The 17,097-nt window shown below is 45.2% G+C and overlaps 1 protein-coding gene across 1 annotated transcript in view; it reads right to left on the bottom strand.

Annotated features, from left to right (window-relative positions):
• SLC13A3 (solute carrier family 13 member 3) overlaps window positions 1–17,097 on the bottom strand; it is a 61,239-nt gene that overhangs the window by 14,870 nt on the left and 29,272 nt on the right. The window contains exons 4-8 of the mRNA XM_023536042.1: window positions 10,495–10,561; window positions 7,596–7,766; window positions 5,182–5,307; window positions 3,382–3,477; window positions 2,320–2,424 (exon numbers count right to left, since the gene is read on the bottom strand). Of these exons, the coding sequence (XP_023391810.1) occupies window positions 2,320–2,424; window positions 3,382–3,477; window positions 5,182–5,307; window positions 7,596–7,766; window positions 10,495–10,561 (565 nt within the window). The remainder of the gene's footprint in view (window positions 1–2,319; window positions 2,425–3,381; window positions 3,478–5,181; window positions 5,308–7,595; window positions 7,767–10,494; window positions 10,562–17,097) is intronic.

The following is a 17,097-nucleotide window of genomic DNA, read 5'->3' as shown; positions in this document are numbered from 1 at the left end:
AAAAAAATCTTGTGTTTAGATAGGTTTCTTTTTACCTAATCTGCATGTATTTTTAAAATAAGTTTCATTGAAGTATAAATTAACATGCAATAAAATGCACCAATTTAAAGGATATAGTTAAATGGGTTTTGACTAATGTACACAGTCCTATTTGTAAATGCCAATGCAATCAAGATGTGCAAGTTCCCAGACAGGCATTTTTTAAGTCAGAAAAGATATACGTCAGATCTGGAGACGGAGATTCTAGGTGATCTTCACTTTCTTTGTATTGTTGGAATGTTTGTAACACCCATTTTCTTTTTTAATCTGAAAGAAATAACAAAGTACCTACATTTTGGAAAAAAATAAAAGAATGGTAATAAAAGCCACTTCTCTTGGCTCCATGAAATCATATTGTTTCCTCTTCATAACAACCCTCGTGAGATCAGAACTTACATTGTCCATTTCACAGAGGAGAAACTGAGGCTCGGAGGTGAAGTGCGTAGAGCTGCTCTATCTGATAGGGTGGCCGGCAGCCACGTGTAGCTAGTGGGTACTTGAAATGTGGCAAGACCAGAGTGAGATGTGCCGCAGAGTAAAATTCACACCGGAGTTTGAAGATTTAGTGTGAAAAAGAAGTAAAATCTCTCAAAAATAATTTTTATAGGGATTACATGTTGAAATAATAGAGTGGGTTAAATGAATCACTCACATGAATTCATCTGGGGTTTTTTTCTGACTTTTTTAATGCAGTTACTAAAATTTTTTAAATTACACATGTGGCTCTCATTAGATCTCTATTGGATGGTCTGATGGTCTGACTTCCTTTGAGTTCTAGGATTGCACATCCAACTGCCCAATACAGTATTTAAAAGACATGTTAGACTTGATAAATCTAAACTAAGTTCAAAATAGAATTGTTGACAAGGCATCCCCAATCTCCTTAAAGAGTGTTCTTCTCCAACTAACCACCACCTCTGCAGGTACTTCTTTTCCTCATGCATCCAAATCCAACTGTAAGTAAGTCCTATTATTTCTCACTTTGAAATATATCTTGACTGATCCATCTCCACTGCTATAACTTTCACTCAAGCCGTGAAGGCCTAGACCAGGGCCAGCAAATGTCTCCTTTACTGTAAAAGGACACACAGTAAACATTTTTGGCCTTGCATGCGGTCTCTGTCATGGCTCAACTCTGACACTGTAGCGTGAAGGCAGGCACGACAATACATAAATGAATAGGTGTCACCGTGTTGCAATAAAACTTTATTTGTAGTTAGTGACATTGGAATTTCATATAATTTTGATGTGCTACAAAATATTGTCTTTTGATTTTCCCTAACCATTTAGAAATGTAAAAAACATTTGAAAACAAAGAGTGGGCCAGATTTGGCCCATGAGCCTTGGTTTGCAGACTCCCGTCCTAAGCGATGGGTCACCTAGATAGTGTTATCGTTCCTAACTATTCTCCCTGTATTTTTGCCTCCACCATCCACTCCCCAACAAATATAATTAACATTTGCCTGAGTTCTTCCTATACACAATTCTAATCACATGACATGTGTTAACTCATTTATCCTTAGAACAATCCAGTGAGAAGTGTACTATTATGATACCATTTTACAGATGAGGAAACTGAGGTGCAGAGAGGTGAAATAACTTAAAACTCTCCGAAAGCTTCCCGTTGCTCTCAGTTAAAAAACAAAAAAAGGACCAAAATGCTTAACATGTCCAACAAGACCCTCCATGATTTGGCCCTTGCCTGCCCTTCCAGCCACGTCTTGCTCACCTTCCTCCCTTCCCACTGAGGCTCAGTCACAACAGGCTTCTTTCAGTTCTTCAAATGTGCCAAGCTGGTTCCTACTTCGGGCTCTCAGCAAACACGCCCAGTGTGTCTCTAGTTTTTACCTGTACTCTTCTTAACTTGTGGTTCTTCCAGAACTATCCAAAGTCAATGCTCCCATCCCATTTTTTCATAATATAACCTTCTCACTCTTTCTTTCATTACAATATGCAGTTATTTTGTTGTCTAACTACTTGTTTTTATTTGTGTCGCCCACATCAAGCATAACGCTTAGCACGTAAATGGCAGAGCTGGCATTTGAACCCGATTTTATTTGATTCCAAAGCCAAAGCTCTTAACATAGGAGAACCCAACTGTCTTACCAGCCAAACCTAAACTCTTCTGAGAGTAAAAGAAGCAGCCGTAAATAATTACCTGGGACAAGAGGTGTAAACCCAGCCCTGGTGTCCCCCTGCCGCACCGCCTCCCTAGCTCCTGGTGGCCCACCCCAAGATCTGCCCTGCTGGACTCTATCCCGTGGGTCCCCAGAAGCTCACCCAGGGTGGAAGTAGTTGGTCCAACCAGGGATGAACTTCGGGTCCCGGGAGAAGAGGAGAATGGCGAACATGCAGAAAAGGATGAAAACGGCCTGTTCGGCAAACCTATGGCACAGATAGATATGCGGGCACAGGATGACGTGGGCTCGGGGGGACTGCGGCTTGGAAAGGCCTCAGGCAGGTGTGACTGGGCCCAGGCCCTGCTTCTGAGAAACTGGAGGGAGTAATTCACTCCCCAGGGAACCCCCGGAGTGAGGAGAGGGGCGTCTCACCGTGTAAGTGGTTTCTGTCCTCCGGCTTCCGCCCTCGCCCGGGATCCTTCCTGAGCATCGAGCGCCCCCTCCCCGCAACTATTTATGTCAGTCCCACCATGATTTTCCCAGAGTCCTAAGAAGAATCGAGAGAGAGAGAGAGAGAGAGAGAGAGAGAGAGAGAGAGAGCGCGAGCGAGGGAGCGAGCGAAACAGACAGACTCAGAAAAGCAGAGAAACAGACAGACAAGAACAGAGAGGTCGGCAAAGAGAGAGGAAGGAACAGTCATCCATACAGAGGTGGACCGATAAGCATACACGCAGAGGGGGACAGACACAGAGAGAGGGGTACACAGAGGGAGAAAGAGAAATATCTACTCAATGTGTCCATTTCACAGATTGGGGAGCAGGGCCCGGAGAGGGTTAGTGCCTTGCCCAAGGCCACACAGGAAGTTAATGACAGAGTCAGCCCTGTGTGCAGGCCTGCTGACTCCTAGTTATTTTCATCACATGAGAAACATGCATTAAACAAGATCCTGGAAGCCACACCAGGCAGTGTCGGACATCCCGTGCAGCAGGAGGGACAGGTGCATTAGACGGGAAGGTGGCAGGTCCCCATCCCAAGGGGCTTTCTGGTCTTCAGGGTATCTGTGTAAACCACCTCCCTACCCTCCATCTCCAGGATCTCATTTCGAGTCTTGAAATTCCCCTGGGACTCAGCCCCTGGGGATGCAGGGGTCAGACCAGAAGGTAACTCTCCTGCGTCTGACGCCCAGCTCTCTCCCCACCCCAAGGAAACCCACGCCACGCACTTGATGGGCCCCAGGTTCTGGAATTCCTCCCGAATCACAGCTCGAGCCCGATTTTCTGCATCCACTCTGATCTCAGATCTCTTCTTCCTCCAGCCCCTGAAACAGGAAATGGGGAGGTTAGGAGTGGCCATGGCAGGTGTGACTGACTTCTCCCCTACGCCACCACCACCTGGCCAGGCCTCATTAGCTCTATGCTGGAGACTGCAATGGCCTGCTGAATAACTGTCTCTTTCTAAAATTCGTTCCCCCAGCTATAGCTTAGATGGCCTTTTAAAAATGTGAATCTGATTATATGGCTCCCAGACTTAAAATCCTTTACTCAAACAGATATATGAATTAAGAGACAAATCAATTGGTGGTCCAGAAATAGAACCAAACAGAAATGGGAATTTAGTCTGTGGTAAACTTGGTATCACAGACTGGCGTGGAAAAAGACGGGCCATTGTTGATGGTGTTGGACATATAGATCAACAGAATAGAACCAGGAGCCCAGAAATAAACCCGCACATCTGTGGTCTACTGGTTTTTGACAAGGGTACCAAGACCTTCCAGTTGGGAAAGAACAGTCTTTCAACAAACAGTGCTGGGGCAACCGGATAGCCAGATACAAAAGAACGAATATGGAGCGCTACCTGATCCCACATACAAAATTTAACTCAATTTTTAACAAAGTGGATCAAAGACCTAAATGTAAGAGCTAAACCTATACGATTCTTAGAAGAAAACATAGGGGTAAATTTTCATGGCCTTGGGTTAGTGAACTATTTCTTAGATGTAACACCAAAAGCTCCTATAACCAAAGATAGGTAAATTGGACTTTATCAAAATTAAGAACTTGCGCATGTCGATAAATGGTGTTGGGACAACTGAATGGTCGTTTGGAACCAAAAAATTAAGTTGGATCCAAACCTCACACTGCATCCTAAGAATAAATTCCAAATAGATTTTTCAAAAATTTAAATGTAAAAAATATAAAAATACTAGAAGAAAATATGTGATAACTTTTTTATAGCTCCTTTAATGAAAAGGTCTTTTTAACTATAATTGAAAATTCAAAAGCCATATGAGAGATTGATAAATTCATCTACATAAAAAATTTCTAAAAAATCCTATGTATAAGAAAGCACTATAAGCAAAGTATAAAACAAATCAGGAAAAATATTTACAACTCATATTGCAGAATAATCTCAGATCTTTCAATATGTAAAACGAACTGAAAATCAAGAAGACCAAGACCAACAATCCATTTAAAAAATGTACAAAGGATATAAACATGCAGTTTAACAATTCGCAGGAAAGGAAATACCAGTGGTCCCCATGAATATATAAAAACTTTTCCTATTGCCTCTCAATATGAAGTAGCTCGAAATTACTCTCAATAAAATAAATGCAATTTATTTTTCTCTTCGATTGGCAAAAATCCACTTTGCTTCATGGAAACAGATATTCTCATGTGTGGTGAATTGGAGAACAAATTAGTATAATTCTTATGGAGAATGACTGTACGTTATCTATTAAAATAAAAATGTGTTTGTGGTAGTGTATTAATATTGACGTTGGGTGAATTAGCTGAGGTTCTGGGCATAACGGGAGGCTCACACACCACCCATAACCTTCACATCCCCTGGGAAGCAAAGTCGACACAGTCACCACGTGAGAAGAGAACATGAAATTATAAGGACAATCCTCAGTTTATAGAGGAGGAGCCTGAGACTTAGGAAGGCCACTCCCTAGTGACAAGGAAGCTGGGTCCAACACAGTTTAGTCTGGCTCAAAGCTCAGGTCAAACGTGTGGGGTACCTCAGGGTCATTCCCCCATACAGGAAGGAGATCCAGAGCCATCCCACCAACAGGAACAGCAGCATGAGAGGGAAGGCGAAAATGAACCAGGAGCCAAAATTCACCACGTCGCACTGCGGGAAGAAACTCGAGAAAAGAGGGAGGTGAGAGCCCGCCAAGGTCAGCCGTGCCAATGTGTGCACGTGTGCGTGCATGCGTGCGTGTGTGCGTGTGCACGCACGTGTGTGTGTGTGTGTGTACGTAGAAAAACTAGTAGTATGTTAAATATAACAGTGAGATGAAAAGTATTTCAAAGTTTTAATTTTTTCTATATCTTCTGAGTATTCTATAACATGTATAATCAGAATAAACTAATAAAATGTATTTGGGGAGCACACCCCAAGAATACTCAGGGCACCCATTTCCCTGTCTCCCCAGGCTTCCAGCTGGAGAATCAGAACCCCATATTACTTGACATTCCTTCTAAATCCCCTGCTCCCAGACCAGAAGGTACAAACCTGTGCAATTAAGTGTTGCATATTTGCATGTGATTTGCATGAAATTTACTCAGAAATCCTTCATGTTTTATATTTTTACTTACAGCTCCAGCACTTTTTCCCTAATTTCTTTTCAAACTGGAACAAAGTTCTGCTCACGTCAGGGTGGGCAGGCAGCCTGAAAACTCTGACAGCAACTGCCATCCTACCCATTCTGTCCCCCAGCTCAGGACCTGCCTCTAAGGACCCCAGAGCCCACATCTTTCCTGTCCAGCCCTGGGGATGTCCTCCAGCAAGTCCTAATACCCAACACCCTGCTTTGTCCTCCCAGAAAACTGCCCCTTGGCTTGAACATCCTTCTAATCAAGGAGACTAAAAGGCCAAGCCTAGATTGTCCCCACAGCTGAAGCGGGACCCTCTTGGCTTCTGGTGTTTGAGCCACTAACCAAAAAAATACGAGGCACAGCCAGGCCTTGCTCAAAGAATGGAGATGGAAAGACACCAAAGGTTTGCAGTGAACTCAGATCAACTGGGAAAATACTGATGCCTGGCTCCATCTCACATCTCCTGATCTAGAATCTCTGCAAACTGAGACTCAGGCACATTTTCTCGCCTCCCCTCAGTGACCTAAAATGCATCCATGGCTGAGAATCACCCACTTCTATCATCAAATAGAAAAAAATCAAAGAATTTAAGAACCTGAGAATATAGTGGAGGGTTAATGTTTTCAAACAGCTCATGCAGCAGAACAGGGTGTACTTAAAATTTCTCGTGAAAATAACTTTAATTGTCCGCAAGTATAGTACTGAATTTTGTACCAAATCTGCTCTCAGGAAAACCAACACCCCCTTTCCCTCCATCATTCTCATAGCTCTTCTATTCCTGGCTTGAGTACCAGGTAAAGAAGCTGGCCAGCGTTTGGAGTCATGGTGAATATCAAAGACTTTTTGCTGTTATTTGCTTGCCAAGTGCTTATATTTGCATTCATGTAGATTAAACGAATATATGATGCATCTCCACTGCCTAGGCATCTTAGAAACCCCACCTCTCAGGACCCTGGAATCTGAAAATCTTAGACTCTTGAAATACAGGAATTTTTCAAATCTTCAAACTAAGAGGTTTGGAATGATGGAATCAACAATCGTGCCGTCTGAGAATCCTTCTTCTTCTCAAGCCCTGACAGATGGCCCCTAGCCTCTGTTTAGACAGTTTTAGTGATGGGGACACTTTACATCCTGGCAGAGCCCACTCCACTGCCGGCCCATGTGCATCGCTGCAAAGCTTCTCATTGGACATGACAGCCGTAGACCAACGCCTCCAGTTGGGGTTAGTTATTAAAGTAGATGCTACATCATGTTAGTCCTCTGCTCTTAGCTTTCCACTGACTCCCGATCTCACTTGAAGGAAAAGCTGGGGTCCTTTTAATGGTTGCCTGAGTCTGGCCTCTTTCTTCTCTTGTCTCCTCCCACAATCCCCTTCACCTTCCTCACTTGCTGGTCTTTGCACTGTTCACCTTTGTACAGGCTGTTCCCTCTCCCTGGAATGCTCTTCCCTCCTGTGTCCACAGAGATCGCTCTCTCACTTCTAGGTCTCTGCTCAAATGTCACCTTATTAGAGAGGTCAGACATCCCTGGCCGATCTATATAAAATAGCACCCACTCCTGTCACTTCTACCCCTTTATCTTGCTTTATTTTTATTTCATAGTTCATCACACTGACATATCACATGTTCTTTTGCTTTTTCCTTTACTGCTTATCTCCCCACCAGAATGGAAGTCCCCCAAGGTAGAGACTTTGCTGGGTTTTGTGCTTTCCTGGGTCCCCAGAGCCTGACCAATAGAAGGCACTCAATACACACCCCCTGGGTATTGAATGAAGGAGGGTGAGGGGCAGAAGGGGCAGAAACTCCAGTGCCAGGTCGGGGATCCTTGCATTTACCTTTTGAGCTGGCCAAGCAGGATGAGGTTGGGGGCAGTGCCCGTGAGGGTAGCAGTGCCTCCGATGCTGGCTGAGTAGGGGATGGAGATGAGGAAACCCTTCCAGATGTTTCTGCGATATTCCTCCTCCTTCTTAGAGCACGAAGCCTCCGCCTCCTCAGGGCAGTCTTTGCTTTAAACAAACCCGGAGAGAAGCCATTCAGAACACACTCAGAACTGCTGACCTCACAGGAAATAGCTCACACATTGCTTGAGTTGGGGGAACTAAGTGGTCTTTCTAGAAGATAATTTGGCACGGGCATCAAGAACCTCTAAAACGTGCACCCCTTCAGCTCAGGTGTTCTACTCTCAGAATTTATCCTAAAGAAATAATTGGTCAGGTGCCTTGGGTGTGGGTACAAGACAGTTCACCGTGGTACTAAATATAAATTGAAAACGACCTAAATCTCCATCAAAATGGAATTGGCTAAACAAAGATGATTCTCTTTCTGGAGCTATTAAAAATGATGATTTAGGTGAGTATGTATTAAATTGAAAAATGTTCATTATATAAAGTGAAAAGGTGGGTAACAACACTAGCTTTTTAAAAAAATATTCACATATTTCCTGAATATATGAGTATTAAGAAAATCTAGAATGGCATAAGCAAAGTCATTCGGTGCCTTTCTTGGGGGTGGAATTATGGATTTTTTTTTCTCTTTTATTGTTTATTTGTATTTTCTGGGTTGTTTTTCTTATACAGTTAAAGACTTTGGGAAAGAATTAAATTAAGAATTATTAATTTTATAATTAAAAGATGATGCTGACACGAATTTATTGAAGTGAAAAGATGTTAACTACACTTCTTTAAGTGAAATAGCAGGTTACAAAATAGCATATATAGTATTATCAAAGTTTTATTTAAAAATGCATTTATGTATATAGGGAGATATCAAGAAATAATCTAGAACAGTATCCATGTCACCGTTTTAATCTGTCCCTGGGAGTGAGGTGCTGAGCACATTTTTCTTTTCGTTTAAGAGTATAGAATGTTCCTAAGTGAACGGAATCAGAATTGCTCCTGCGTAACAAATCAATAAAAGACACCTCAAATTCCTTCTGGACTTAATTGCTACATGAGGGGCCCCTTCTCCAGTGGGTAATGGGGACTCGATCTTCAATCTGAAAAGAAAACAAGGACTATAAGCAGCTGGAGACCAAGGTCATAATCCGACTTGTCGGAGTGAGCGGCCTGATTAGGAACTGTGGCCCGCCTCAGATCTGGGAACCCAACTGGACCGAGCCTCACAGCGAGAATGAGAAAGCCGCAGTGGCCCTAGGGCTCATCGAGCGCCATCCCTTCTTTGTTCAGATGGGGGAAATGAGGCCCAGGGAGGGGACGGGGTTTGCATTCGATGGACATGGAGCTCCAGAGAGTGGGGATCAGGTCTTTTCCAATAAATTCAGCACGAGCTCCATATAGACAGACCGTTAAAACTGATTCCCAGGCCTCATGGTAGTGAGTGGCTGGGCCAGTCACAGAGTCCATAGCTCGGTGCTGGCCTCAAAGTTCCCACATGGTGCCAGGAAGGAACGCAGGCTACGAGATAAAACAATTAGATGTAAGATCACGTTTCTTCTCTGCTATCCCTCCGTCAGCTCCCGTTTCACTCAAAGTCAAGGCTTCATCAACGACCTGTGAGGTCCCACCTGCTCTATCCCTCCACCACTGCTCTCTGGCCACACTGACTGTCTCTCTGACACCACTTCCTACCATCCGCTGCAGCCACACTGGCTTCCTGTCTGCTCTGGACTCTCAGGAACTCTGCACCTGCTGGTCCCCCTGCCGAGAACACTCCACAGATCGTCCATGACGCCTGACCTTCTCCAGGTATCTGCTCAGGCATGACCTTTTAGCGAGGCCTTCCCTGACCACTTGTTTTAAACCTGCCCTTTCCCATTCCCAGGACTCCAGCTTTCTTTCCTGCTTTGTTCTCCTGCATAGCACTCACCAACCATCTGACATATTATGAATTTTACTCGTGTAGTGGTTCCTTGTCACCGGGATGTAAGCGCCACAGGGCTGGGATTTTTTTTTTTTTGTCTCTTCATTGCTGTATCCCTGACAGTGCCAGGCTCATCCTAAGTTCTCATAAATATTTGTTGAATGAATGAAACAGACCTGATCGATGCCCGGCAATGCCTTGAGCAAGTCGCTTTACTTCCTGCTATTTCGTCACCGTTAAATAGAGATCATGACGCCATTAACAACAAGTGTTACCATCAGTGAGGGTAGAGCCTAGCAGCCTATTGTGTCGACATTATCTCATTTAATCTCAAACAATCCTATAAGGTGGGTTCCAATATCTTGTCCAGTTGGTAGGTGAAACTACCTGAGGCTTAGAAAGGTTAAGTGACTTGTCTAAATGACACAGCGGGTAAGCAGCAGAGCCAGGGTCCAAAGTCAGGTCTGCATGGCTCCAAACTCCAAGATCTTAACCACGCCGTCATATACAAAGGACACCAAAGACTGAACACGCCATCGATATGAAGTGCTCCTGACTCAGTGTGAAGGACTGTTATTGTCTCATAGGAGATTTTTGTCTAAGAGCCCCTTGACCTGGTCTGCACCCCCTCGTACTCCTTGACTGTCATGCAGCTTGTGCTTACTCGCTCTTCTGGCCCCTCACCAGAACTCTAGAGTTACAAAGTCCTCCCCTGCCCTGGCCACATTTGTATTTTTTAAGGGGTCTGTGGAGGTCCATGCCTAAGCCCAAGAGATGAGTGGTGAAAACCTGGGCAATTAGGTCATTTGGAGAAAAATTCAGAAATGGGAGGGGGTTGCTTGCAGCACTGAATTCTTGTTCATCATTTCCTTGGATCGAGCTCTGGCTCCTCTATGATTTTCACCAGGAACTCACTCTCCTGTGCTGGCAAGAAATTGTATCTCCATGGGCACAGTGTGCAGGCTTTTTGTCGGCACAGCAGCTAGGAGAAAAGAGCATAATGTCTTTAGTGTCATGTGAACAAAACAGGAGCATGCCCATTCTTTTGTAGTCAGTCAAGAGTGCTTCCTCAGGCTGCACTCTTTGCCAAGGATTCCATACTAATCACTGAGTCGAATGAATGAATGAATGAATGAATGAGGCATTTGACATTACATTTTCTGGTCCCACTCACCCCTGTTTGGAGATGACACCCACACCTGTAAGCAGAGAGTTAGCTGCAAGACTGTCCGACAACCCATAACTCAAGCCTAGGTTTACCTGAACAGCCATTGCTAAAAGGATGTTTGGGAAAGGCTAGCTATAAATGGTAACAGACCAGCAAGGGGATGGGTGACCCCAATCTTCCATTCATTCATTTATTCATTCATTCATTCAAAAAGGGTTTATTGAGCACCTACGATGTGCTATTGATTAAGAGCTTGGGGTACACAGTGAACAGAATAAAACAAGGTCCCTGTTCCCATGAAGTTTATATTCCAGAAGAGGAGACAGACAATAAACACAGAAAGAAAATTTCAGGTAGTGAAGAAAGTGATGGAGGGAATAAACTGGGCCATGTGATGGAAAACAATTGCAGTGTGGGGATGCAGAGCAGGTGGCCTACTGTGATCAGGTCAACAGAGGGACACCATAAGCTGATGGCATTTGATCTGAGATTTCATGGATAAAAAGGAGCCAGTCACATGAAGAGACATGATGAGAACTATGCGGGCAACAGGAACAGCAAGTGCAAAGGCCCTGGGGTAAGAAGCTTGGCAGAGTTGAGGAACAACGAGAAGGCCAGTGTGCTGGGAACGTAGTGAATAGGGAAGGCCTAGAGGAGATAGGAAGTGGGAGTTGGGTAGATCAAGGTCAACAGAAATCAGAAGTCAAATCAAGGATGGCAAACTCTGCAGGATTTAGTGCCTAAGATGGATGGCATGTGATTGACATTTTGCAAACATCCTTGAGCCTGGTAGGGGAGAATGGACTACAGGGGGTGCCAAAAATGGAAGCTGGGAGACAAGTTCAGAATCTATTGCATTTTCCAGGTAAGATGATGATGACTGCTCTAGGCTAGTGGTGTTAGAGATGCTGAGAGTGAATAAGTTCCAGTTCTGTGTTTCAGTTCTTAGATGAGAGCTTGTTGCAACTTGGAGCCCAGAGCCAGAACTCAGTCATGTGAACCCTAGCCAATCGATCCCTCAGTAAGGTCACCGAGGGACAAGACACGAAAACCCATGTCCTTGTGGAGCTTACCTTCTGGTAGGAGGACAGGCCATAAACAAATAAGTCTCTATATCCATGAGTGTCACGGAGAAAAATAAAGCAGGGAAGGGCACAGATATTCTGGGATGGGATACCTTTTTTTAAAGGATGGTCAGGAAAAGTCTGACTGAGAAAGTAACACTGAACAGAAATCTGAAGAAGGTGAAGGGGCAATAAAGAGCAGGTGCAAAGGCACTGAGGTGAGAGTGTGTCTGGTGTGTCCAGAAGCAGAAGGGAGACCAGTGGGTCTGGAGGGGCCTGAGGGAGTGGGAGAGGAGCAGGAGGCGAGGTGAGAGAAGTGGCAAGGGGTGGGGGTGGCAGAAAGTGCACCGGATCAGATGGGGGTTTGGGGGCTCACAGCAAAAACTTTGGCTTCTGAGTCAGATGGGAGCAGAGCCAGGGCCGTGTTTGAGCAGAGGAGTGAGGACAGGACCTGACTTTGTTTTTGGACTTGATAGGTCAGTCTCCCTAGGAGCCTTTGATAGTGGTTTGGAGATAAGAAAAATTGAAGAGATTATAAATTCCTGCAGCTGAAATCATCACCAAGGGCAAAAGAATCCATTCCTGGGCATTGGGCATTTGACTGGTAACTGAACACATGGGTTCTGGGTTCAGATCATAGCTCCATCACGTACTATGCGACCTTCGATCAGTGGTTTCAAACCAAGGCCAGTTCTACCTCCAAGGAACATTGAGCAATGTGTGGAGACATTTTCAGTTGTCACAACTGGTGTGGGGGTGTGGGGGTGTAATACTGGCATCCAATGGGCAGAGGCCAGGGATGCTGCCAAACATCTTACAGTGCACAGAACAGCCCCCACAACAGAGAAGTATCCCAACCCAAATGTCCACGGTGCTGAAGTTGAGAAACCCTGGTTTGGATAAATCTCTTAATCTCTGCATACCTCAGTTCTTTAATTCATAAAATGGAAGTAATAATTCTCTTAAGGTTGTCAAGAGGATTAAGGAGTTGACTCATTTGCTGTAGACTTGTTTTGCATTTCCCCAAAATTCATATGTCGAAACCTAATCCCCATTGTGATGGTGTTAGGAGGTGGGGCCTTTGGAGGTGATGAGGTCATGAGGGTGGAACCCTCATAAATGGGATCAGTGCCCTTATAAAAGAGAGCACACCCAGCCCTCTTGCCCTTCCCACCGTGTGAGGACACTGTGAGAAGACGGCCATCTACGACCCAGGAAGTGGGCTCTCACCAGACACCAGTTCTGCTGGCACCTTGATCTTGGACTTCCCTGCCTCCAGAACTGTGTGAAATGAATACCTAGTCTATGGTATTTTTGTTCCAGTGAACTGAGTACACTGAAACACCATTTAAGGCAGGGACTGGCAAATTTCTTCTGTAAAAGGCCGGATAGTAAATATTTTAGGTTTTAGAGGCCATATGGTCTCTGCCATTAACTGCTGGACTCTGCCACGGTACCTTGAAAGCAGCCATAGACAATGCATAAATGAATTAGTGTGGCTAAACCTTTATTTTTGAACACTGAAATTTGAATTTCATATAATTTTCACAAGTCACAAAACATTTGTCTTCTTTTGGTTTATTTCAACCTTTAAAAAAGATGTATAAGCTATTTTCAACTCACAAGCTGCACAAAAAAAAAAAAACAAAAAAAAACAAAAAAAAACACCAGGAGTTAGGCTAGATTTGGTGGGCTGAAGTTTGCCAGCCCATGATTTAAAGAATTTCACAGGAATCTGAGTGCTAGCAAGGATTTAGTTTAATGTGGGCTACTCTTTTTTTTTTTTTTTTTTAATTTTTATAAGAGTTTATTTGAGGCAAACTGACGACATAAGCTGGGGTGCAAGATCTCAAATGCTCTCAGTTTAATGTGGGTTACTCTTCAAAAAGAATAAAAAAGTGGCCCCTGACATCTGCAAGTGGTCTGACCCATCACCCCATGTTGTTCTCTCATTGGACCTACATAATCTTACACATCACTGACCTCAAAGTCACTCTGAACTGAGACTGACAAAATGAGCCAGAGCAAGGATGCTTCATAAACCTGTCTAGCACAAAGCCACTTGCCACCAGCAAGTAAGAGTGACAAGCATCCCCAGCTCTTGCTAAGTGAATGGTTGCTACTTCGTCACCCAATCACTGAATTGTCCCCGATTTCTGACAGCACTTAATCCAGAGAAATCCCTCTTTCCTCAGACAGCCCCCTCCATGTGACCCAACCAAAGCCGAAGTCCCATGAGAGGTCCTTTCTGAAGCCCTCTTGCTGACACGATTGAGCTCGCCCTCCAGCATGTGCTCTCTCTCACTGTGGCAACAGAAGTAAACTCAACCCTCAATGTGTTCTGGGATCTTCAACCACGTGGGCTGGGAGGAAGGGTCTAGACTCCAGTTTCTGTTCTTTCCCTATCTCACCCAGGGGTTTGGGGAAGTCCCTTCCCCTCTCTGCTCTGGGCTGGCTATGCCTTTCCTGTTGGTTCCATGAGGGAGGAGGATTCCTTGGTGGCTGACTGTGTCATTTTTCCTGTGCCTGAGGCTGGCCCTGCTGACCACCAGCCAAGGTCTGAAGGCTAAATGCAGATCGTTCACCCTGGGCCATGAGGACAAGGGCCTCGGGGCTCCTGTGATGCGAATACAGGTCTACAAGCAATGCACGCAGCCAGAGGCCAAGGCACTGAAGCAGGAAGCGAAAGTCTGTTAATAAAACACTGATGCCAGGGGGCAAAATTGCTCCCCAGGGCACGGCCAGACAGAAAGAACTCTGACCCAGTGACCCTCACCCCAATCCCCACCCATCTGTAGCTCACTCTGTACTCTTCCTCGGCAGCCCTGGGTAAACGGTAGAATTTTCTGGAAGTGCCCAGGCCCCACCCTAGAGGTTCTGGTTTCGTGGATCTGGAGTGAGGCTGGGGCCTCAGTATTTTTGAAAAGCTCTGCGGGGTGACTCTTTCGGGCAGCCAGGGTAGAGAACAACTCGCCTGAAGTTACAGGGGGTAAACTGAAGTTTCCAGTGACTGCCCACACCCTCACAGGGGCATGTGCTCACCAGTTGGCCTCTGTCCCCACCTGACTGGCCCCTGTTACTCATCCATGAATCCTGGTTGCTGTCAGCATCTGAGCTGGGGAGCCTCAACATAAGACTGTATGTGCTGTACACAAGGCTGGTTAGAAGCTTGGGGCTTATGAAAGGTCTTATTCAAATAATACCAATCCCTGAGTTTGTATCAGGTCAGGGAATGAGAACTTTCCCACTTGTAATCTTACAGAATCTTTGGAACAACCTGGAAGAGCTAGGGAGGGGTTACTACCTTCTTCTTCACACCTGTGACTCAAAGGATTAGTGGCAGAGCCGGGCTTGTGCCAGGACCATTGGTTCTGCTCCCCTTGAATCTCCCTCCTTCTCCAAAGGCGCTCGCTCACCTGGCCCTTGGTAGGTCTGACCTGGAACTGCTAAATCCAATCTAAACTTGACAGTGGGCACACGGAAGGCCCTCAGGAAAGAATTCTTGCATCTAATTAGGTAAAGAGCCCTCCAGGGAAAGCCAAAGGCCCCGAGTTAGGCAGGTTTACAACCATTCATTCATTTAGCACTCCCAACAACGTAGGCGGTCAATATTAATATCCCCATTTTACATATGAGGAAACCGAGGCTCAGATTAAGTAACTGGTCTAGTCGTTGATTTATTCATTAATTCCACACATTTATTGAACACCGACTATGTGCCAAACAGTGTTCTAGAGGAACAAGACTCCGCCAGTCCAGGCCGTCCACAGCGATGAGAGAGAGTGACATGACCCCTCTTGCAGCTTGGAGCCCATAGGGAGCCAGATAATGGACAAATAAACCCCTCTCAAACAGGGGGCAGAGGAAACATCAACAGGCATCACAATGTAGGTCTCGTTACCGGCTCCTCCCAGTTCCTGGAAATCTTATAGTTTTCAAACTGCCACACAGTAACCCCTTCCTATGTGCCTAGCTCTCATTTCTCATGTAAGCTTTGTGACAATATTTTATAGATGAGAAAAGAGCCTTGAAAGGAGGCCCTGCTCCTGGCCTTATGAATAAGGAGTATAGGAGGAAGCGCTGCTTAACCCAGTCTAAAAGACCGCGTTCTGAATGATGGCCTCTTGGGCATTCCTCAAGGAAAGACATGGGTGGCAATCTAGCCTCTTTTGAGCAGAGAAAAGGAGGGAAAACAATGGCAGCATTTAGATTCAAAAGCCAGGTGGGCCCCTTACTGGCTGAGGGACATTGGAGAAATACTTCACCACACTGAGCGTCAGTTTCCTCCTCTACAAGACAGGCCACCCCTGCAGGACTGCAGCAGAGGAACTAATGAGAACGTGCATGTAGAAGGACACTGGAGAAGCCACCACCCATATGGCCTCTCGGTCCCCCAGGCAGTTCAAGGAAGCAGAACTGGGTAAAGGAACTGAACAGAAGCAACAGGCTGACCTCCAAGGCTGAGGACCCCCAGGGTCTTGTCCAGTGTGCCCCGCCCTGCCCCAGACTCTGTCTCTCTCTGGTATGGTGCTCTTAAGTACAGGGTCTGGATTCGGGCAGAACTCAGCAACTAACTCATCATGTTACTTTGGTCAAATCATTTTGCCTCTGAGCTTCAGTCCCTTCCTCTGGAAAATGTGGATCATCTACCTCATAGCACTACTGGGAAGATTGAACAAGCTAGTAAGTATGAAAAATTTAGCATAGAGTTTGGCAAATGGTGGGTCTTCGGAAAATGAACGTGCTCATTATCGTTGCTGTCGTTGCTATGCTGTCCCTTACAGTCTTAAAGCTCCCAGGAGCCTCCTCGCCCCAGTCCTGGTCCACTCACGGGGACTCCACACCTGCAACCCGTCCTCAACTCCTGCCACCAGGACAGAGCACAGAAACTGGGTGAACGGGAACATCACTCTGCACTGGAATTAGCCTTGCACTGGAATTTTAGGGCTCGGGGTTGACCATTAACCAATCCCAGCTCTCTAATCCCACTGGCCCCAAAAGCAGGTGTCTGTCCCAGCTTCCCAGGGTCTCCTACCTCCTGATTCCCTGCAGTATAAGAGAAAAGACTCTGAATTTCTCCTGGTGCCCAACATTGCATGACCTTGGGCAAGTCCCCTTCCCGTCCTGGGTCTCAGACTTTTCATCTTTATAATGAAGGACTTGCTTTCAAACATCTTTATTTCTTTTTCTTTTTCTTTTCTTTCTTTCTTTCTTTCTTTCTTTCTTTCTTTCTTTCTTTCTTTCTTTCTTTCTTTCTTTCTTTCTTTCTTTCTTTCTTTCTTTCTT

Source organism: Pteropus vampyrus, unplaced genomic scaffold, assembly GCF_000151845.1.
Source record: "Pteropus vampyrus isolate Shadow unplaced genomic scaffold, Pvam_2.0 Scaffold147, whole genome shotgun sequence".
NCBI lineage: Eukaryota > Metazoa > Chordata > Mammalia > Chiroptera > Pteropodidae > Pteropus > Pteropus vampyrus.
This window is presented reverse-complemented; position numbering and strand designations above follow the sequence as displayed.